At 39.5% G+C, this 24,289-nt stretch overlaps 2 protein-coding genes across 2 annotated transcripts; both read left to right on the forward strand.

Annotated features, from left to right (window-relative positions):
* Positions 1–6,119: 6,119 nt before the first annotated feature.
* Positions 6,120–8,471, forward strand: apoa1b (apolipoprotein A-Ib). Its single transcript, XM_079387157.1, has 4 exons — positions 6,120–6,218; positions 6,700–6,746; positions 7,227–7,371; positions 7,538–8,471. The coding sequence occupies exons 2-4, from the start codon at positions 6,704–6,706 to the stop codon at positions 8,121–8,123; spliced, it is 774 nt and encodes a 257-aa protein (XP_079243283.1). The 5' UTR covers positions 6,120–6,218; positions 6,700–6,703; the 3' UTR covers positions 8,124–8,471.
* Positions 8,472–13,864: 5,393 nt separating this feature from the next.
* LOC306851776 (T-box transcription factor TBX1-A) lies at positions 13,865–23,636 on the forward strand (the record flags this gene model as incomplete). The annotated part of the gene is made up of 8 exons (XM_079388211.1): positions 13,865–13,871; positions 14,573–14,726; positions 14,984–15,085; positions 19,409–19,580; positions 21,693–21,848; positions 22,908–22,975; positions 23,112–23,251; positions 23,497–23,636. The coding sequence occupies 8 exons, from the start codon at positions 13,865–13,867 to the stop codon at positions 23,634–23,636; spliced, it is 939 nt and encodes a 312-aa protein (XP_079244337.1).
* Positions 23,637–24,289: the final 653 nt, after the last annotated feature.

Raw genomic sequence — 24,289 nt, forward strand, 5'->3', positions numbered from 1 at the left:
AGCCGGCCCGACTGAACGGGAATCCACCCGTCAGCTTCTGCTGTTTGGGTGCTGGGACAGTCACTATCTGTGTTCTACACACGTACAGTCCACAGAAATAAAGGATGTTTCTCCCTCATCATATATGTATATTTTCTTGGGTAATGTTGGTGAACACTATTAGCAAACGGCATTGAGTTCTGCAAACTGTGGGGTCAGCGGTGAATGAATAAACCCATTTACTTTGGACTATTGTTTTGTTGTTATTGTAGTTATTTTAGTCATTTTTAAAATGATATTTCATAAAACTGTTAGATTTATTGGAGGATTCATCAGGACAATATTTGTAGACATTTAAATTGTTAAACTGTATTAGAGCTTTAAAACAATTACATTTTTGTTTTTCAAAGATTGATAAAGAGGGAATATCTGGAGCTGTTTGAAGTAATAAAAGCTGTTTGTCCATGTACGGCTCTGGCATGAATAGATTGAGGTTGTGTGCCGCGGGTCGGCAGTAAAGAGCTCAGCACTGTTACTCTGACGCTGTATGAATAAAGTCACTGAATCAGTGATGCAACAGCCACAGCAGCTGATGGAAAACACACACACACACACACACAGTTAAGAAATGAAAAGAATATGTGACAAGCTAGCATCCTAAACTGAATCTATGCATGATTTGTATTTTATTGATATTATCTCTTAACTTAGAGGTTTGCTGGACGTGAGGCCAAATCTCTCTGCAGACATTGACAAACAGCAAACAGCAGCCCTTCTTTATCAGCGCAGGTGGGCGTCTGTTTGTGAGAGCAAACGTAACCCCAGTGAGCCTTGAACACAACAGACACACAATCAGTTCAGAAGAACACTTCTGCTTTTATTCCATTTAAATGATTCCAAACATGCAGATGCATTTATATGCAAGCAGAGGTGCTAATGATGGCTTGTGTTCCTGCAGCAAGTTTACTGTGACGATCAATGTGTTCTCGCTTCACTCTTTATACTGGCCTTTTACCTCAGCGCTGCGGTTTCACAATGACTTCAGGCTGCTGTCGCTGGGGTTATGAGGTGAAAGAGCAGCGTTTTATAATGCTTGTAATTTGACCCTTTATTAGCTAGAAAAGAGCACTTTTCCACCATTTCTGCTGCGTTTAGTGAGCAATCAAATGTGCCTAAAGAACAGTAGCCTACAATAATGAAGGTTTCAGATGAATGAAAATTATTACACAATTCATGCTTCTCGTGATCTTAAATGCCTGAAATAAGTATTCATAGACAAATGAATAAAAATGGCAGTTGTTTATTGGTTTATTTTATTGAACGTGAAATGGATAATAAAATCAAATGGACTATAAAATCAAAAGTTGAGAGAACATAAATGTTTAAGGCAACCAGCTATAGCAGATTTTTTAGTTTTCTCAACTTGTTCATTTAAGTTTATGAAACTTAAGAGTTGAGAGAACTCAAAAATCTGCTGAAGCTGGTTGCCTTCAACTTTTAAGTTTGCTCAACGTTTTGTTAATATACAGTGTAGCTCATGAGCGCACACTTCTGCTCCAGGAAAGCTGAATCCAGCAGGGTTACAGTCCCAAATTTCATATACGTGTTTTAGTTTTATTTTTTTTTCCTTTCCTAACAAAATGCTTGCTATGCATGCAACAATGCAGAAAATCGAACTTGGTCCGAATTTTTTTATGACGGCGGAAAGTTTTGGAGGCAGTGTGTAAACGTGATTGACACAATGTGAGCTCGTATTTATTTTTTAATGTGCGAAAATTTCAGTCGAGAATTTCGGACTCGTTTGATAGCATCATTCCTGCACCTGCTTTTGTGTTCCAGGCTAGTGCGGATAACACTTTAAACTGTGGAAAACAGTCATAATAAAGAATGAGTTACTTTTTCACACTTTGATATGAGAACATAGTAGAACAAATGTATGAGATAAAAGGACATAATGGCAACTCGGACTGAAATATCAGAGCAAAATCTTACATAAATCAATTAAATTCAACACAGCTTCATGAAACTTTAAAATGTGTGATGTAGGGAGGCTGATGCAAGATGAACTTTAGATCTTAAATATCTTCTTTCAGGTAATAAATGATTTATCTGAATGAAATATTTGTGTCTGTTTATCCATCCATTGTCCAAAGTGCTTGTCCTGTGCTTGTGAAACAGATGGACAGACAGCATCTGAAGTGAAGCTTCTGAAGAAAGTCTGTAAGTTACTGAAACAAAAGAATCTGCTTCTAAGTGTGAAGAAGCTCCAGCTTGAGGACGGAGACTGAGAGGTGAGAACAGAAGAGAGATACATGACAAAGAGAAGAGCTTCAGAGAGCTAGTAAAGATGAAAGACGTGAACGAGTCTGGCAGGAAGGAAAGATCACAGAAGCTCTTCAGTTACCAGTCTACATCCTTTCACACTTGCTCTCAAAACAAGTCAAAAAGACAACTGGATAAATTGAAGTACAGAGATAATAGACAGTACATTAACCCGACTAATCACATTTTTTGTTCCTAGACATGAAAATATCCAAATGGTGTCAGTAGTAACCCTTTGTAATAATCGATAATTATTTTTAGAAATTCTTTTGCAAAAGTGTGTTTAAAATTGTGTTGTATGGTCCGGTGGGATAATGTGTGTACTGAATTAACACATTTCTACAGTCAAACTGGTTATATATCTCGGCACAGCTATTTTAAACTCTTTTTCATCACATTCTAGCATTACTATTATGCATAAAACCCCTTAGTCAACACTGATAGGAATACTGAGATAAAAGACAGAAGGATACAACCAAATCAAAATCAAAATCAAATCAAATCACTTTTATTGTCACATCACCACAACCATCAACGTATTTCAGAATTGTTACTTTATTGTAACATATATCATATATAAACAACAATATTGTAACTTCATTTGTAACATTTGAATTTTGAATTTAGTGCACTATTGGTGCAAATTTGGGGCAAACAGGAAGTAACCTGCTCTGGTCATGTGACAATTTGCACAAAGCATGTGAAACTTAAACATATTTAATTGAGACCCTTTATTTTTTCCATATTTCAGTAACATTTTTAGAACTTTATAAATGAAAACCTTCTTTGCGGTCACTATTGTGACTAATAGGATTAAATGGGTTAAGTAATGAAATATCTTGTTTCTAGAGTTATGAAGGCAAATATTTAAAACATTTGATTGTTTGTAAATGTTCAAAGCGTCTGGAGGCTCCTAGAGATTCTCCAGTAATAATGATGACAGTAAACACACTTTAAATAACAAACCCGGCTGTAAATGCACTGTTTGTGATCAGTGAGTTTAACTGATTTCATCTGTTGATGTATCTCTAGTATTGTGAGTTTCTTAAAGCAAAGGCTGCATGTCCTGTAAGTAACCTTATGCTGATAATCTACAGGAACAGATGATGAAGAACATGACTGCTTCAAACTGTGCATTTTAGCACGACGGGCTGTTTTTTGTTGTTATTGTTTTGTTTTTTCACTGAATTAATTACACATAATTTTTTGTCAATTTGAGTAAAAGCTTTTGCTGAATGAATGCATGTAAATGCATGGGTATGTTTTCATATGCATGAATGTCCATCATCCGTTTTACAGCCATTATTTTCAGGCATTTGAATTTGAAACTGAATGCTCCCGAATCACTTGATTTTCCAGAGAGACTCTTTCTGCTTGAACAGTGTGTGTTTTGTGCTGATTCTTGACCCGTGGAGCGCTGGCAGGCTCCTGCTGTGGTCATACAGACAATGTGTACTAGGAACGATTACGACACTCTCCTCACAGACCGAATGCCCCGGCGGCCCTTATCAGAGAGGACGTTCAGATAAGTCCTGGCCCTTACAAGGAAAAGCCTAAAACCCTACTGACATCGATTTTCTCCTGAACAAATTACACTCTGTGTTTGCTGAATTCGTTTGCTTAAACTCCTACTCAGATGAACTGATATGCACAAATCATGAACCCGTTTGGATTTGTTTTTGGGGTTTTTTATTTTCCTGATTTTACGTTGTATAGGGTTCGTGAAAAAATCTTGTCTCTCTGAAAACAAAACAAAGGCAAGCAGGTGGCATGTGACTGAAGAAACAATCTTTTGAAGCCCATGTTAATGATCTGACTCTCTCCCCCGTCTGAGCGAGTTGCCCTTTGGCTCCGGCCGAGATTGGCCTCTGGAGAATCTCCACATGAGGTGAGATCGCTCATCGCTCTGTGTGTGAGTGTGTGTGAGTGTGTGTGTGTGCACCTGGTATTCATCACGTCCTGGGGACCAAATGTCCCCACAAGGATAGTAATACCAGTAAATCTTAATCTTGTGGGGACATTTTTTGGTCCCCATGAGGAAACAAGCTTATAAATCATACAGCATAAAGTTTTTTGAAAATCTAAAAATGCAGCATGTTTCCTGTGAGGGCTAAGTTTAGGTGTAGGGTTGGTGTAGGGCAATAGCACATACAGATTGTACAGTATAAAAACCATTACGCCTATGGAGAGTCCCCATAAAACATGGAAACCCAACATGTGTGTGTGTGTGTGTGTGAGTGTGTGTGAGTGTGTGTGTGTGTGTGTGTGGGTGAGTGTGTGTGAGTGTGTGTGTGTGTGTGTGAGTGTGTGTGTGTGTGTGTGTGAGTGTGTGTGTGTGTGAGTGTGTGTGTGTGTGTGTGTGTGTGTGAGTGTGTGTGAGTGTGAGTGTGTGTGTGTGTGTGTGTGTGTGTGTGTGTGTGTGTGTGTGTGTGTGTGTGTGAGTGTGTGTGTGTGTGTGTGAGTGTGTGTGCGTGTGTGTGAGTGTGTGTTACACTCTGGAGCTCTGACCATACATTGCTTTATATTAGTAAACACATATGAATCCAAAATGTACCCTAAATCTAAGCTGCAACATTTTAAAATAAATCATTTAGTAATTTATTTTTTACAGAATTGTGATTCCCTTGAAACAGTGACCAGTTTCATTCATTGCACAACTTTACTGATAAATATTTAAGAAATTATATTTTCCTATACCCCAAACTAAATGTACCAAAGCTGTAACTACATGTGCCCTAGCATTTAGATTAGCAGACAAAAAAAATATTTTTTTTATTTTTATTCCGAACCCATAAATTTACATTTACATTTATTCATTTAGCTGAGGCTTTTATCCAAAGCGACTTACAATTGCTATATATGTCAGAGGTCGCCTCTGGAGCAACTAGGGGTTAAGTGTCTTGCTCAGGGACACATTGGTGTCTCACAGTGGATTCAAACCCGGGTCTCTCACACCAAAGGCATGTGTCTTATCCACTGCGCCATCACCACCACCACCATAAATATAATCTGAAGAACTAACAGTGTAAAATAAAAATATATATATATAAAAAAAAATTAAAATGTTTGTGCCAATCCTGTTACATTCAGCATGTTCTGTGATTGAATGCTATGGGGTCAAAGGTCAGGACAAAAACAGATGATTAGGCGACACTAAATGTCATTATTTACATTCTTGTGTGCTGTTCCAAGAACAATACGATTAAATCATGTAACAAAGTTCATTATCAGCACATCATGAGTAGCACACAGATGCTGTTGCTTCCAGAAAAAGTCCAAGTAACATGTTGAGAAAGTGTAATCGATAAATCAAACATTCAGAATGACTGACAATAATGTTGTAAAAGAATGTCTGTGCTCAGAATAATCAAAGTCTTCAAGTTTTATTCGTTAAATGTGCTATAACAGCACTATAGGAACCAAATACATATAAATATATATATAGCGTAAGTAGTAATATATGTAAAAGTTTAAAGTGTTGTCAGGTCACACAAAAATATGCCTCAATATGCCTGGATTTATCCAAGTCAAAAATATTATTTAATATGACTAAATTAACCAGTGTATATAATGTCAACAAAAGTCATATTTAAGGGTGAGGTATGAAGGAAATAACTCCTTAAGCTATTAACTCTACATTGGTGTGTAACAAAACTGCTTCAGAAGTAGCTGATAGAAAGAAGTAGCACATGTTAAATGAGAATGATATTTTGCCTGAACCAGTATATCTGTACAGATGTTGACTAGCATGCGTACATGTGCTGACCTCCCCCGCCCCCTCGATAGGGAACCTTTGGACCCTACGGTGAGGAGGCGAGGGGTTGAGGTTCAGCCCCCCCCCCCTCCCGCTCGGCCCTATAAAAGAGCCGTGTCTTGTCCTGCTCTTCAGTCTCTTCTCAGACCAGCTACATCAACAGGTAAGCAGCCCAGCCGCGGACCTGGGGCATTTTAGAGCGTTTTGGAGCTTGTACTGAATTGTAATCAGTTTTTTGTGTTTTGGTAGTTCATTTTTATTGTTAAAAGTAGCAAAAGTAATCATTTTGTTTTGAAGACATTGATGAAATATGATCACTTATTGTAGACGTGTAACCCCTCGATGGCATCTGGCCAAGGAGCATCAGGTCAGACTCAAGTCTTCAAAGTTCTCCAGGTCCACAACAATGTGACCAAGTTAATCCAGGGATTTGAGATTATGAAGTAGTTGAGAGCTAATCTGCTTGTGAAGTCTTTGTAACTCTGTCTAATCTGGGATGAATTAGATTCTAGTCTGATACTCTGACATATGCTGTAGGGAATCGTGCTGCAGCCCCAGTGTCCACGCTCCCTTTGAAATCTAAAGCCTGTGTATTCATTGTGATTAACAACATCTGATGTGTTTGTTTGTTCGCTTTGACCCAGATCCATGATGAGGTTCGTAGTCCTCGCCCTCGCTGTTTTGCTGGCAGGTATATAAACCCACTACTTCTCTCAACACTGTCAAAACATCGTTTTGTTGTCTTGTTTTCCAGTTTAAAATGTATGCCAAGATAAATTTTGTAAAACTTTTCATGAGATATCAAGACTTTTTCAAAGAATACATGTATATATCTTGTTTATAAACCTTTTAGTTTTATTCTGGTTTTAAGAGGTTCTGGCTAGTTTTTGCCAGGGGGGTAAGAAATAAACAGAAAATAAATATTTTCTGTAAAAAGTCTTAATATCTCGCACAGCTTAGCTTTTCGTTTAAAATGGTCAGAAGGATGTCTAGATATTTTTACTGAAAAACCGGAGAAAATGAATTTTTTTTCTTCAGTAAAGATATTTCAGAAACGTTATTGTATTAAGTTAACTGTATTGAGATGAAACTGTAGTTCAAATCTAGTCAGACTGAATACATAAAGCTTGGCACTAGTTCCAGCGTCTGAATCTGCGTTTGCTTTGCACAGGCTGCCAGGCCCGATTCCTGCAGGACGAACCGCCGTCGCAGCTGGAGCACGTGAAGTCTGCGCTCCAGGTCTACACAGATCAGCTGAAGCAGGGGGCGCACAAGACCCTCACTCACCTCGACGACACCGAATTCAAAGACTACAAGTAAGAACGCACATATAGTACCGGATGTAGAGGCTCCTCAGAAGCCGAACCGCTTCACTACGAAGAGTCAATTTTGACCTCATGCTTTGAGTTTATTTAATTCTCATCTTACATTTTCATATAAACTATTCCAATGACAGCTAACCTAAATCCTCATCCTGTTTAGGGAGTTCCTGGGCCAGTCTATTGACAACATCCATGGCTACTTTCAGAAGGGCTTCGAAGGCATCAGCCCATTTGCCGCCCACTTTATGGAGGCCACTGCTCCCATGCGCGAGAAGCTGGACAAGGATATAGAGGACCTGCGCAAGCAGATCGAGCCCAAACGCGAGGAGCTCAAGCAGGTGCTGGACAAGCACTTCCAGGAGTACAGAGATGAGCTGAAGCCTTTCCTGGAGGAGTATTTGACCAAGCAGCGCGAGCACATGGAGGAGGTGAGGACCAAGCTGGAGCCTGTGGTCAAGAGCTTGAAGGAGAAGATCGGACCCAACTGGGAGGAGACCAAGTCCAAGCTGATACCCATCGTGGAGCTTGTGCGCGAGAAGTTGAAGGAGCATCTCCAGGACTTAAAGATCAAGCTGGAGCCCTACATCCAGGAATATAAGGATCAGATGGAGAAGGGAGCACTGGAGTTCCGCAAGAGTGTGAGTTCTGGAGAACTGAGGAAAAAGATGAACGAGTTGGGTGAGGAGGTGATGCCTCACTTCCAAGCTATTTTTGCAGCCGTCCAAAAGGCTATGAGCAAGGAGTAAAGCAACCTTTTTTACACCTTCCCTTCACCTCGCCACCAGCGCCGAGTACCAACACCTCGAGCCGTCATCATCCGGAAGGCTTTTCTCCGAGTGCATCTGACCTTCGCTGAATCACACATACTCACACATGCTGACATTACACTCACGTGCACTTTTGACAAATTCCCACAACTACAGGACTCACAATGGCTCTAATGGGCAACACAGCTTAGAATTAAAGAACACTGAAACCTGTTCATTCAAAAATGCCTAGCAAAAATCCTTTGTTAAGCTGCTTTTTGTTAAAAACTGATTTTCAATGTTCAATGAAATAAAATAATAATAATAAAAAAAAACGTTCATACTATTTCTTCAATGTCTAAATGTGTCTTATTTTTAAGGGATATTTTTTTGACATTCTATGGAAACATACATATATATTTTTAGGACTTGGAACTAATGAATATGCACAATATAACAATCTGATTTTTCATAATAATAATAATAAAAATAGTAATATATAGTATATATACTATTTATAGTATATAGCATACAGTATATACATATGGGCCATTCTACAGAACTGGTACAAACTGCTGTCCCACAACCAACAAGCACATTTAAAACGAATTTAAGTATTCAAATCTTAGATGTTTACTAAGATCATTCTATTATCTATTGAAAACCACAATACTATCTAAAATATTAGTAAGCTTAATATATATAAAATCATAATTTATTGGGTACTCCCAATTGTGTACTTTCAACATTATTTTAAACAAGTCTACCCCCCAAGATTACTGTTATGTCAGCTAACACGGCAGGACCTGCTCATTGTCGAAATCATACTCTAGATTTAATACTGCTACATGGAACTGATGTTAATGGTGTTGAAATTCTGAAGCAGAGCAACGATATCTCAGATCATTATCTAGTGTATACTCCATGTAGCTAAAACTGCAAATTCAACTCCCTGTCACAAATCTGGTAGAACTATCACCTCTACCACAAAAGACTGCTTTGTAAGTAATCTTCCTGATTTATCTCAATTCCTAGCATATCCAATAGCTCAGAACAACTTGATGATATAACAGAAACTATTGACTCTCACTTTTCTAGCACTTTAGATACAGTTGCTCCTTTACGCTTAAGGAAGATTAAGAAAAGTGTCCAACACCTTGGTATAATGAGCACACTCACACCCTAAAGCCCGGTACACACCAAGCCGACGGTCGGCCGTCGGGCAGTTTTTATTGGTCGGCCGACGAAGTCTTCTCAGTGTGTTCCGCGGCGTCGGCTGAAGTTGGTCGTCGTCGGCTTGTTTTCGGCCGATTCGACATGCTGAATCGGCGTCGGGGCTCGTCGGTCAGTTGGGCCATCTGATCGTTCTGATTGTCTGTTTAGCTGGCGAACCAGTGCGCGAGAAACCCCCCCCCCCCCCCCCCCCCCCGGAAGTGACGAAGTAAACGACGAAGTCAAGAGGGAATACACAGAACGCTCATTATTTGTTTGCATTTCTCATTCCGATGCGTGAATATTTAAAAAAGATATGGCTGTCTGGAGCGAGGCAAGTGAAGATGAATTGATTAGCATGATCCAGGAAAGGCCAGCTTTGTATGACATTATGGAAAAATGTTATGTCAACCGTGTGGCAAAAGCTAAGCTGTGGCCTGAGATCGAAAATAAACTTGTTATATCAGGTAAGATCTCCTTTTTGTCAATTGAGGTCTTTAGAAACTTGTTTATTTTTCAATAGTCCATGAATTTTGTAGAGCAAAAAGTAACATTTGTTGGTATTACAAATAGTCATGAAATTGACCTAATAACTAGACATAATGCTTACAAACATTGACTTTGCCCCCCAGAGAAAGAGCTCAAGAAGCGGTGGGATTCATTGCGAACCCAGTACATGCGTTACAAGAAACATGGACCCTCAGGAAGTTCTGGAGCTCAGAAGACTGGCAGGCAGCAATGGATACTGAACCGCCTGCAGTTTCTAGAGCCTCACACAAAAAGGAAGGAGAGCACTTCAAATCTAACGATCAGGGTAAATAAACTAATCTCTCTCTTTTTTTTTATTTCAGAATAAAAAGAAACATTTTGCTTTTTGTAAAGTGGGCATTGATTGTTCAGATGGGTGTATTTAAAGGTAACTCAAGTAAATCAACATATTAACACAAGCCGATAAATTAATGTCACATTATCTTCTGCAATGTGTCATAAACTGCATCTGAATAGAGCCATTTTGCCAATTTGCAGGGTATTGTTTTAGCTATGTCCTGTTATTGTTATGGGTGATAGGTGAACAGTTGTAAGAATCTATGGTATTACATCGTTCACATTATGATTTTATCTTTTTATGTTTTTTGAGGACCCTTCGACTGATAGTGACTCCTGTTCACCATCTGATGGTACCAACAGTGACACTGTTGTCCGAGGCCTAATGGGAAGCGCAGGACGAATCCTTCAGCGAGGAGTCCACACACTTGATACGCACCATCGGCAAAACTCTGGAAAAGTTGGCATCACAGGAAAACACCAATGATGCCATCTCAGCTTACTGCAGAAATTTAGAACACAGAATGCGGAATTTGCCACCACATGTACTGCCACATTTCCAGCATGAGGTTTGCAATTGCATTTTCAGATACTCAGTGGGCCACAACCAAGCACTGGATGCATCTGCCAATCAGTATACACACCTGTAATACATTATATAGCAAAAGTGTAAACAGATTTTTTTAGCATATTGTAAGCTGTATTGTAAATATGTTATGCACAGTTGTAATTTATATTATAGTTCTTGCAGAAATCTGTGTAGACTTTAAAGTATCTACTGTTTGTGTTCATTTTATATCATTGCCTTTTAGCAAATGTTTTGCCCATTGTACTGCACATTGGAAAATAAAACACTTTTGACTTTGGGTAAAAGGTACTTGCATTCACAATTCTTTATGTAAAAAAGGATCACAAAACACAATGATGTAAAAACCTACCCTTTATTTAGCAATGTCACACCATCTTCATAAAACAGAAACCAAGGTCAAAGACTGGAAACAAACAAGTTTGTCACATGCTTATATTTTGCCCCACTGAAAGGGCACTGCACCAATGTCTGAATTAAAATACTGGCACAGTTTATCCCTGAGCTGTTTGGCGTGTGTTGTACTGTTGGTTGTGTGTGGCAGAGAGGCCTGCTGTAGGCCAGGGTCTTGTCTCCATTTTCCTGGTAGAGTGTCATGATCTAGTCCTTGCTGGTCGATTCCTGCCATGTATACTTCACAGCACTCTGTACGCAGAACGTTGTGCAAGGCACAGCAAGCCAAAACAATGTCCTCCACTTTGGTGGTGTTTTGGATATTTATGGTGGTTAGAAGGACTCGAAATCGATTTGCCAGGATGCCAAATTAATTTTCAACCACCCTCCGAGCTCGCGAAAGCCTGTAATTGAATATGCGTTGCTCTACAGATAGCCTGCGGTTCGGATATGGCTTCATTAGCTAGTCCTTCAAGGGAAATGCCTCATCTGCCACAATGCAGTAAGGGGCCAGCTGGTCAGATTCAGGAAGTGGTGCAGGGGCAGGTATGTTTGATGTTCTTTTCTCCAAGGCATCCTGCAATGAGCATCCACCAAATACTCCACCATCTGAAATACGCCCATTGCAGCTCACATCAACATACAGGAATCTGTAATTGCTGTCAACCAGTGCCATTAGAACTATGGAAAATGAATGCTTGTAATTGTAAAATGTTGATCCAGTTCCTGGTGGGGGACGAATGTTGATGTGCTTCCCATCCAGAGCACCCAGGCAGTTTGGGAAGTTCCACTGAGCCTGGAATCCAATGGCTATTTGCTGCCACTCTTCCACTGTGTCTGGGCACTGAAGAACAACAGAATTAAAACAAAGTAGTTTTAATTGTCGACCCTTGATAACTTTGGCATATTTCACTGTCTGATTGTGTACAAACTGCACTATAAATGTTGAAGAAGAAAAAATAAAACCGATGCATGTATACCTTCAGGTATTTCTCTTTTAAGACCTGGTAGATTGCTGCACAGGTTTCAGGAATGAATTGTAGTCATTCCCACTCGGAACTGGTAACTCCTGCAAAGATTACAATCACATAACTCTATTATCGATGTTCCACACCTTTTACAGAGTCAAATCAAACACTTTTAATGCATTTTCATTTCATTACATTAAATCAGATTATTGTTATCAATTATTAAAGGCATTGTGCTATAAACAACCACAATTATGTTTTGTTGTCTCTTTTTAAGTAAGCTCCAACTGCCATCCGAAATAATCAAATTATTTTCTTTTTTATAATGCTGAATGATACACCGACATAAACACAACTGAAAAAGCGTTGTAATGTAATATTCAAATAACGAGTAACCTTTAGCTTGCTTACCTGTTGCCAAGAACCGTAGTGTAATCATCAGACGTTCCCCTACGGAGATACGATCCCGGTAGTTCGTGTTTCTCCTCTGTACGATTGGACTGTTCTTTTAACCTGTTAAACTGAACAGGAAAAAGCCAAGCGAAATTTTTAAATGAGAGGTTTCACCTAACTCGAGCTCTCGACACAGGTTCGGGAAAGCCCCTTGAGCCTATCTCTGGAGTATCCGTGGTTTCACCCATTTAGTGCGCTTTCTCCGTATTTTTCCTCTTCAACAAGCAAAAGACCAAAGGCTGACAAAGCCAGTGCCATTTGCAACGTGTCAGACATTTTTGAAATATCAAGATTCCCTCTGTGGTGAGTGAGATTCTGAACTGATTTCAGGCACCTTTGTTTATGTTTTGTACCCCTTTAGCTCTTCTGGTATTATTATTTCAATGAGCAATTAAAATTTCTTATTCATTTAATTCAAATGCACAACAATGGCCTTAAACTACACAGAGTTTTAGATCTGATTAATGAGTTGATTACAAAAATGTGTCAGCAATAATCAATTCATCCTGCTCTAGTGATCTTTTACTTATTAGTAACAGGGCAAGATGGATGTGGTGGCCAGATTAATACCCCCAGGACAGACCGTGTCAACACCAAACCATAATATTTTGCTGAACATATTAACGAGAAACACAATCCTGTGCTGTTCAGGCTATGGCATATTGACAAGTTAAATGTGATAAATGTGTTAAATGTGTCTTCATTTGCATTAAAATCCAAGAATATGGTCAGAATTTGTTCTTGGTAAACAGATGATCGTGAGGAACATCTGCGATATTAAAGAGACCTCATATTTTTCCTTCCTATGGGACAACACAAGAACTTCATCAGAAGAGCATGATTCAGCATTGTAGATGCTTCATAAATGTGCACAGGCGATTATTAACAGATCTGTCTTCACGGCCTGTCAGGACCTCAGTGCTCACTGTGAGCGAGTGATCCTGGGTCAAGGGTCAGAACTGTGACCCGGTAGCAAAGCATTTTCCATCAGAACAATGGTGGTAAAAGTCCAATTAGCTGATTGTTGAGTGCTGGAGGTGTGATCGATCGCTGCCACAGACCGGCTGATTCTTCTGTCCGCGGTCAATAACACTGGCTGATCTGTGTGTAATTAACAAATACTTGAGTGTAGCACAGAGTAAGTTTGTGGGTCATGGGTTGTCAGAGAGTGATATGGATGAGGTGCAGAAATCCTGCATATTAGATCTCTCAGATTATATAAAGGCCGGACTGAAGCATCCAGAACCACTGTGAGGAAGACCAGCTGCATGCGTACGAGACCGGACACTGGACCAACAGCAATGATGAATGGTAATATTCAGATCGTGCTTTATTTGTACTTTTTGAAACAATCGTCAATCAATTAGCAACTTTTACAATTAATGATTGATTTTTTAATCTCTTGCTCTAAAGTTAAATATCTAAACATCCTTGTAATAACATGCATTGTAAAAAAAAATTACATTTTGAAAATTAAGCTGATAATTAGTGTGTAGGCTATATTTTATTAAAGAAATTGTGGTTCAGTGTTGTATAGGAAATAAAGAGAACTTTTCACTAATAACACCAAGAGATATGTTTTCCTCATTTTTAAGGAAACTTATGCAGTTATGAGGCTTGAATGAGGGAACTGATTAATCTAAATAAATAAAGAAGGAAAGAAGGCTACCTATTTATGTTAAGATAATTAACTTTTCATATTGGCGGGGATTGTTAGTTCCCAGCATGCTTTGTAAATGGCTGGATATGGGGAGTAAATATTGAAATTAAGTGCTACTTTATGTGTTTTTGAGTAAAGGGAAACAACTATTCATGATTAGTGTTCAGTTATGTTTTACATTTGAGAGAGTTTCTGTTATGTTGAAGTTTCTATCGTTACCACTGTGCAGAAGAGTAGAGCTTATGGTTATGGATAAATGCATTGTTAGGATAAACAGTTAAAAGTGTGTTGGTCTAGGTCTCATGTGTCTCTGACCTGTTGTGTGTTTTTTATATGTCATGTGTCTCTGCAGTCTCAGAGTCGTCTCCGGCCGGTTCTCCAGACGCCGGCCGGACCTGCAGCAAAGCTCCAGAGGTGGCCAGCGTCAGAGTTCAGCTGGAGATGCAGAGCCTGTGGCGGCAGTTCGACCAGCTCGGCACTGAGATGATTGTGACAAAAGCTGGAAGGTTTCACCAGACATCACTCCTTTTCTAATACATATCTTTGTAGCATTATGTTAGCAATTCCATGTTTACGTTGTCTGAAGAACATGTGAGTAGTGAAGCTGTTGTGGGTTTTTTGAGGTTTGTTTGTTGAGTTACACGCTAAACTACAGTTAGATGGGGTTATGGATCTGAGCGATGATGATGATGATGATGATGATTTGCATTATAATAAGTCTGTGATCAGCATATATTGACTGCTGTTGTTTGTGTTCATACAGAAGGATGTTTCCTACATTTCAAGTACACATTTCAGGCATGGATCCTGCTGCAGAATATGTTCTCCTAATGGACTTTATTCCTGTTGATGACAAACGATACAGGTATCGGATCAGAAAAATCTTCTTAACATTCTCAATGCTTTTAATTTGGGTGAAGACCCACCAAAAGATGCTTTGTTTAAATGTAAAGGTAACACTTTATTTTAGGATTTCTAAACTAGTTGCTTATTAGCATGCATATAACTAGAATGTTAGCCATTTATTAGTAGTAATTAAGTACATATTAATGCCTTATTGTACATCCCTAATCCTACCCAAGGTGTGCTTTAGTGTGCTTTATAAACACTAATAAACAGCCAGTATGCTAGTAATATGCATAATAATAAGCAAGTAGTTACTAATGAGAATTAGTCCCTAAACTAAAGTGTTATCAATATTTTTCCCTCAAAACAGAAACACACTGATCTGACGCCGGCGCACCAGCAGCAGTTCCCTGTAGAAACTATTTAAACTCAGATCTTACGACAGAATCAAGAAACCTTCTTCTTCATGTTTTAAGTAGGGGTTGTTCACCTTTTCCATTTCAGGACCATCCTGACTGGAGAACTCAGGGAGCCCCTAATATTTGATCAACATCATATGATATCAATAACAAACATGATTGCACAGTTCACTACTCATCTTCCTTTGCTGTGTCCTGAATTCAAATGTCTTGTTTTGTCTAGTCATTATAGTGATGAACGTTTAACATGACATTGTACACTCTATAAAAGCCACAAAATTAAGAGTTTAATCTAATTAAAAATGAAATGTAATATATTGAATTAGATTAGATTAGATTCAACTTTATTGTCATTTATGCAGAGTACAAGTACAGAGCTAATGAAATGCAGTTAGCATCTAACCAGAAGTGCAAGAATATAGTGTTTTATATACATATAAGTGCAGAGTAAGTGAAGATATGATTTACAGAATATACAGTGGAATTGCTATATACAGTATTGAGCAGAGTATATACAGAATATAAAATAGGAATGCAATGTAGGGATTGTATGTACATTATGAACAGAGCAATGTAGATTATATAGATTACAGATTATATATACACATTATGAACAGCAGGAACGTGAGAACAGTGGTAATAAATAAATACAGCTGGATGAGTGTGCAAAGTATTGATAGAACAATGTATTCTATGCAAATTAGCAGTAGTGCAATATTTTATAGAAATAGTTTACTGTGCTTGTACAGTAACAACTTTAAACAGTTTATAGTGTAATGACTTGAACGATGTGCAGTCTGTGCAAAATATGAGTAGTGCAAATGCATGTGTTTAAAGTACTGTGACCAGTGCAGTAATAAGCAGGTGCAGGTTAGATTGGTGGTGTGGCGTTCAGAAGTGTCACAGCCTCGGGGAAGAAGCTCTTCCTGAGCCTACTGGTGCGAGAGCGTAGGCACCTGTAACGCCTGCCGGATGGAAGGAGGGTGAAAAGTCCATGGTTAGGGTGAGAGGCATCCTTGATGATGTTTCTTGCCCTGCCCAGACAGCGCTTATAATAAATGTTCTCAATGGAAGTTAACTGGGTGCCGGTGATCCGTTGAGCAGTTTTCACCACCCGCTGGAGTGCTTTGCGGTCAGATGCGGAGCAATTGCTGTACCATACTGAGATGCAGTTCGTGAGTATGCTCTCAATGGTACAGCGGTAGAATTCCACAAGGATCCTGGGATTCAGGTGAACTTTCTTAAGGCTCCTTAAGAAGTAAAGGCGCTGCTGTGCCTTTTTGACCAGAGTAGAGGTGTTATGGGACCAGGTGAGGTCATCAGAGATGTGGATGCCAAGGAACTTGAAACTCGACACACGCTCCACTTCAGCTCCGTTGATGTAGATGGGTGTGTGTGCATGACTCCTAGTCCGCCTGAAGTCCACAATGATCTCCTTTGTCTTCTGGGTGTTTAGCTGTAGATTATTGGTGGCACACCATACAGCCAGGTGCTGCACCTCATCCCTGTAGGCTGATTCATCGTCATCCTTGATCAGACCTACCACCGTGGTGTCATCTGCAAATTTGATTATGGTGTTGGAGCCATAAACAGGAACACAGTCATGGGTGAAGAGGGAGTACAGGAGAGGGCTCAGTACGCAGCCCTGTGGCACGCCGGTGTTCAGGGTGATGATGGAGGAGGAGAGGTTATCTAACTTGACGGACTGAGGTCTGTTAGTCAGAAAATCTAGAATCCAATTACAGATGGGTGTGCTGATTCCAAGCTGGCTGAGCTTGGAGATCAGCTTGGAGGGGATTACTGTATTAAATGCAGAACTGAAGTCCATGAACAGCATTCTCACATGTGTGTTTTGACTGTCCAGGTGGGTGAGGGCAGAGTGAAGCGCTGTTGAGATGGCGTCCTCTGTTGACCTATTGTGGCGATAGGCAAATTGGAATGGGTCCAGTGTAGCAGGGAGACAGGATTTTAGGTGGGATGCAACCAGTTTCTCAAAACACTTGGCAATGATGGGGGTGAGTGCAACAGGACGGAAGTCGTTAGGGACCGAGGCAGTGGAATGTTTCGGTACTGGTACGATGGTGGAGGTTTTGAAGATAGTGGGGACAGTTGTTTGGGCCAGGGACAGATTGAAAATGTCCGTGAAGACCTCAGCTAGCTGCTCCGCACAGGCTTTAAGCACACGACCAGGTATTCCGTCAGGGCCAGCTGCCTTCCGTGCATTCACCTTACGCAAAGTGGAGTAAACGTCTGATGTGGAGAGAGTGAGAGGCAGTTCACTGGGTTGATGCTCAGCTTTGAGTGAGATCTCCTTATTATTTTGATCAAAACGAGCATAAAAGTGGTTGAGCTCGTTTGGGAGGGAGGCAGAGCTGGAGGGGGGCACAGAGTTAGGTGGTTTGTAATCCGTGATAGATTGTATGCCTTGCCACATACGCCGGGGGTCTGAAGAATTGAAGTGTTCTTCAATCTTCTGTTTGTGTGTGAGTTTGGCCTGGCAGATACCCTTCCTCAGGTTGGCTCTGGCTGAGCTGTAAGCCTCCTGGTCTCCAGACCTGAAGGCTGCATCTCTTGCTTTGAGCAGGAGGCGAACCTCTCTGTTCATCCAGGGCTTCTGATTGGGGAAGATTTTTATTTTTTTGTGTGTAGTCACTCTGCTCACACAGCTGTTGATGTGCTCCATGACAGAGTTGGTGTAAGTGTCAATGTTAATCTGAGAGTTTGTGGTGGCCTGGGCAGCAAACTCACTCCATTCTGTGAGCTGGAATTGATGTTGAAGAGTGGAGTCAGCACCTTCCAGCCAGATTTTAACAGTCCTTGTTGTAGGTTTCACACGTTTGATGACCGGGGTATACTTGGGGAGCAGGAACAAAGAGAGGTGATCAGACTGACCCAGGTGGGGGAGGGGTGTGACTTTGTAGGCATCACTCACATTAGTATAAACGTGGTCCAATGTTTTATGTCCTCTTGTAGTGCAGGAGACATTTTGATTAAATTTAGGGAGAACTGATCTAAGAGTGCAGTGATTGAAGTCCCCAGCAACAATAAAGGCTCCATCCGGGTGCAGGGTTTGTAGTTTGCTAATAGCAGCACAGAGTTCTTTCATAGCCACGTTAGCATTAGCGTCCGGAGGTACATAAACTGCAGCAGCAACAATGCAAGTAAACTCACGTGGTAGATAGAATGGCCTGCACTTGATAATCAGGAACTCCAGCTCAGCAGAGCAGTAGGTATCAACAATGACAGAGTCTTTGCACCATGATTTATTTACATAAATGCATACTCCACCACCCTTGTTTTTACCAGAGGTTGCTGCTACTCTGTCAGCCCTGAAGAGAGCACGTCCATCCATATGCACCACGCTGTTTGGGACATCGTTGCAGAGCCATGTTTCAGTGAAGAACATAACATTACAGTCCATAAGCCATTTCTGTGTGAGGGTCCAGATCTTTAGTTCGTCCATCTTGTTCATCAGAGACCGTACATTGGCAAGGAAGATGCTGGGCAGAGCTGGTCGATGTGGGTTTAGCCTTAGCTTAGCACGCAGCCCTCCACGCTTTCCCCGTCTTTGTTTACGGTCTCGACGCCGACGCCGAGCACTTCCGGTCGGTACGAGTGATCCGCTTGTCCGCGGTGATCTCAGTAGCTCCGGCGGGAGTTCGCTGAAGTCGAAAGGATGATCTAAAACTATGTTGGAACACTGTTTGTTGATGTCCAAAAGTGATTGTTTACTATAGCTGTAGTTCGCATAACTGGATCGCGCGAACACGAGTGAAATAACCAGGTAAATTAACACTATTTTCCAAAATCTGGTAAGACGCTGAGCCTCGCGATGTGTTCGCGCCGCCATCTTGTCAAGAGTATGTGTAATATGTGTAATATGTGTAATAGTAGTGCACCGACTCTGGATGTTGTGTGTGCAGGTATGCCTTCCACAGCTCCTCGTGGCTGGTAGCTGGACGAGGAGATATAGCCGCCCCGGGGCGAGTGCACTTCCACCCGGACTCTCCCGCTCGAGGAGCGCAGTGGGTCAAACAGACCGTCTCCTTCGACCGCCTCAAACTCACCAACAACCTGCTGGACGACAACGGCCATGTAAGACACACACACACACACACACACACACACAAGACAGTGCTGGGGGTAATGCATTACAAGTAACACTAGTTACAAAATCAGATTACTTTTTTAAGTAACTAGTACAGTAACACATTCATTTTTTATTCAGAAGGAAATATCTGAGTTAATTTTTCACATAAGATCTTACTGTAGTTCTAGACTAAATATCTACATGATCTTACTGTAGTTCTAGACTAAATATCAACATGATCTTACTGTAGTTCTAGACTAAATATCAACATGATCTTACTGTAGTTCTAGACTAAATATCAACATGATCTTACTGTAGTTCTAGACTAAATATCTACATGATCTTACTGTAGTTCTAGACTAAATATCTACATGATCTTACTGTAGTTCTAGACTAAATATCTACATGATCTTACTGTAGTTCTAGACTAAATATCAACATGATCTTACTGTAGTTCTAGACTAAATATCTACATGATCTTACTGTAGTTCTAAACTAAATATCAACATGATCTTATTGTAGTTCTAGACTAAATATCTACATGATCTTACTGTAGTTCTAAACTAAATATCTACATGATCTTACTGTAGTTCTAAACTAAATATCTACATGATCTTACTGTAGTTCTAAACTAAATATCTACATGATCTTACTGTAGTTCTAAACTAAATATCTACATGATCTTACTGTAGTTCTAGACTAAATATCTACATGATCTTACTGTAGTTCTAAACTAAATATCTACATGATCTTACTGTAGTTCTAAACTAAATATCTACATGATCTTACTGTAGTTCTAGACTAAATATCTACATGATCTTACTGTAGATCTAGACTAAATATCTACATGATCTTACTGTAGTTCTAGACTAAATATCTACATGATCTTACTGTAGTTCTAGACTAAATATCTACATGATCTTACTGTAGTTCTAAACTAAATATCTACATGATCTTACTGTAGATCTAGACTAAATATCTACATGATCTTACTGTAGTTCTAAACTAAATATCTACATGATCTTACTGTAGTTCTAGACTAAATATCAACATGATCTTACTGTAGTTCTAGACTAAATATCTACATGATCTTACTGTAGTTCTAAACTAAATATCAACATGATCTTACTGTAGTTCTAGACTAAATATCTACATGATCTTACTGTAGTTCTAAACTAAATATCTACATGATCTTACTGTAGTTCTAAACTAAATATCTACATGATCTTACTGTAGTTCTAAACTAAATATCTACATGATCTTACTGTAGTTCTAAACTAAATATCTACATGATCTTACTGTAGTTCTAGACTAAATATCTACATGATCTTACTGTAGTTCTAAACTAAATATCTACATGATCTTACTGTAGTTCTAAACTAAATATCTACATGATCTTACTGTAGTTCTAGACTAAATATCTACATGATCTTACTGTAGATCTAGACTAAATATCTACATGATCTTACTGTAGTTCTAGACTAAATATCTACATGATCTTACTGTAGTTCTAGACTAAATATCTACATGATCTTACTGTAGTTCTAAACTAAATATCTACATGATCTTACTGTAGATCTAGACTAAATATCTACATGATCTTACTGTAGTTCTAGACTAAATATCTACATGATCTTACTGTAGTTCTAGACTAAATATCAACATGATCTTACTGTAGTTCTAGACTAAATATCAACATGATCTTACTGTAGTTCTAGACTAAATATCAACATGATACTTCTCCTGCGTCATATTCTTCATGTGATTAGTTTGAGCAGCGCCCTCTACTGTACAGACCTGAATCTACATTTCCTTCAGTCTGAGCCGGATTCACTTCACTTTTGGTGTGAAAGGGCTTTTACGTTTGTACAAGAAGAACTTTTTATATTAAAAACAAACAAGCAAGCCCTGCTCAGATTTAAAAATAACTCAACAGTAACGTAACACATTACTTTCTATAAAAAGTAACTAAGTAACACAATTAGTTACTTTTTTTAGGGAGTAACACAATGTTGTAATGCATTACTTTTAAAATTAACTTTCCCCAACACTGCACACTGATGAGAATCTGGAGGTGGCAGAGATTCACAGTCTTGTGTGTGTGTGTGTGTCTGTAGATGATCCTGAGCTCCATGCACCGGTATCAGCCGCGGCTGCATGTGGTTCTGGTGGACCGGAGCAGTGACAGTCAGCGCTTCGCTCACCGTAACTTCTGCACCTTCAGCTTTCCAGAGACCCGCTTCATCGCAGTCACCGCCTACCAGAACCACCGGGTACTAGACCCGACACCAGCCAGTTATGAGCTGTTATTGAGCTTAAATGTCTTATTAATTATTCAGGGTTGGCTGAGTTCTCAGGATGGTCCTGAAACGGACAATGTTGAGATTTGTGTTTAAATAGTTTATGGCATCTTGTTATAAGGAGCTGTTGCTCCCTAACCCTAACGCACTCAAGTACAAATCCTTAAGATGTAGGCCTAATTACTAATAATTCAGAACAGTATTCTGAAGTAAAACGCATGATGGCTCTCTATAGTGACTGTAGTCACCGTAAGCATTTGAGGCTTTGGATAGTCATTCCTTCCTTCTGATAGATTTGGTAACGCTTGAGTCATTTTACTATAACATATTACAAAATAATAATAATAACAATGTCTTATTTATATAGTGCCTTTCAAAAAACCCAAGGACGTTTTACATGAGGTTAATAGATACCATGAACACAAATCCAAATATACAGTCACATGATCAAACAAATAAAGCAGAAAGAGATCATGTAATGTACCAGATGAGTAATGAAAGCAAGCATGGAACTGAAAAATGAGGCAGTAAAAAAGTGAGATTTGAGTCATTATTAGTGGTTACCATCATTCTTATAATAACTATTAATGATAATCTAATCTTGCTGTGCTAGTAAACATGCTGTATTTCTATATTTCCATGAGGCATGTTAAATACATCAATCACTGTATGCCTGATGACTCAGAATGTTCCAGCATCTCTAGCGATTCAGTCAGAATAGTGGAAATAAGCAGCCTTAGTTATCTTTCTTTAAGTAGTATGACAAAAAAAATAAAAATTAAGTTCAGAGGGATGCTGGAAATTTAGCTACAATAAAACTGCATTAAAAAAACTATTTCTTTAATATTATCCAGAGGTATTAAATAGTTTTGTAAGAGGACTGACAAATTGTATTTATTTATTTATTTGGTTGAGCTGACATTTTTAAACATGAGGCATCACACAACTGCTAGAAGTGTAGAGAGCTGTGTGATCGGTGAATAAAGAGCTCTTTATCTGTAGCTGCAGTGAATCATGTCTGTCCCGTCACAGATCACCCAGCTGAAGATCGCTTGCAACCCCTTCGCCAAAGGCTTTCGATCAGCAGATTCTGAGAACAGGTGAACAACATTATACCAGAGTCTGAGATCAAACCTGACCCTGGCTGTTTATAACACAGCTGTGTTACAGGAGGCTTCCCATCACATGAAATCTGTACTTTATGGTTATTATGACCTTCTGTTCTGCTATCTACAGTTGTTCTCTGATTGTACAGAGCGTAATTCTGCTGTCTGATCGTAGGCACACAGCTCTGTGTCAGACAGAATCTGCTGGCCTGTGTTTGCCGTGGAGTGTGTTTGAGGAATCGCCGTCTGCGTGTGAAGATCAGACTCAGCGTGAGTCTCATCACTGCTGCATTTTACATTTCCCAAAACACACAGCAATTAAAAATATATCTCTTCGCACCTTTTTGTATAATTTGACGTTACAAGCTGTTGTAAATAATGCACAATGTAAACATTGCATTTCTGTGCGTGTATTTCAGTGCAAGTTGCACTTTTGTAGAAGCTGACTTTAGCTGTAAGCAGTGTGTGTTGCGGAGAGTCCTCTCTGAATACTGATGCATGCTCCTGTTCTTCAGGCCGCTCGAGCGCTCACGGTGCGGCCCAGACGGCGCTGACCGAGGCGGCGCTCTCGTACGATGGAGGATCTCATTACTACAGCGCTCCTGCGCTCCTCACAGTGCCCTGCCAGTGGGACCCGAGCACAGCCCTCAGATAACAGCCCTCTGCTATTGGCCTTACGCTCTGAACATATTGTGTCAGGTCATCTGAAAGTGTGCTTCAATTATGCACATCAACAACAACAACAATCATAATAAAAATAAAATCAGTTCAAATCAAATAAATTAGTTTGAAATGGTCAGGTCAACTAGAAATAGCTCCTCGTGATAACAATATTTTTACAGAGTAGATTTCCTGCATTACACAAGGCTCTGTGACCTGTATAACTCTGTGTTCATGTTCATGCTTGTCAACTACCTACCTATACACATTTTCTCATATTGATAATAGAAGATATTTAAAAGATGTACTGAAATACGCATAAAGATTGATTTTGGCATGGAGAATTATCACATAGCATTGCCATGATTTTTGTTTAAATATAAATAAATTTTAAAATCATGTGATCACAATTAAATAAAAACAATAAAACTGAACATTGTATATGTTTTTTTCTCCAATGACAATGGAATTGATTGAGCTCCATGGTGTACAGTATATCAAAGCATTCCAGCTGATAGTGTCACTGTGCCATGATAGAAGCAATGCAAACACAAAGACACAATTCAATAATAAAAATGGTACATATGTTACACTGATATGCAGTACAAGAGGAAAATGATCTGATGATGAATAAACTCTAAACCCCAT

This window comes from Barbus barbus (genome assembly GCF_936440315.1).
Source record: "Barbus barbus genome assembly, chromosome: 31".
NCBI lineage: Eukaryota > Metazoa > Chordata > Actinopteri > Cypriniformes > Cyprinidae > Barbus > Barbus barbus.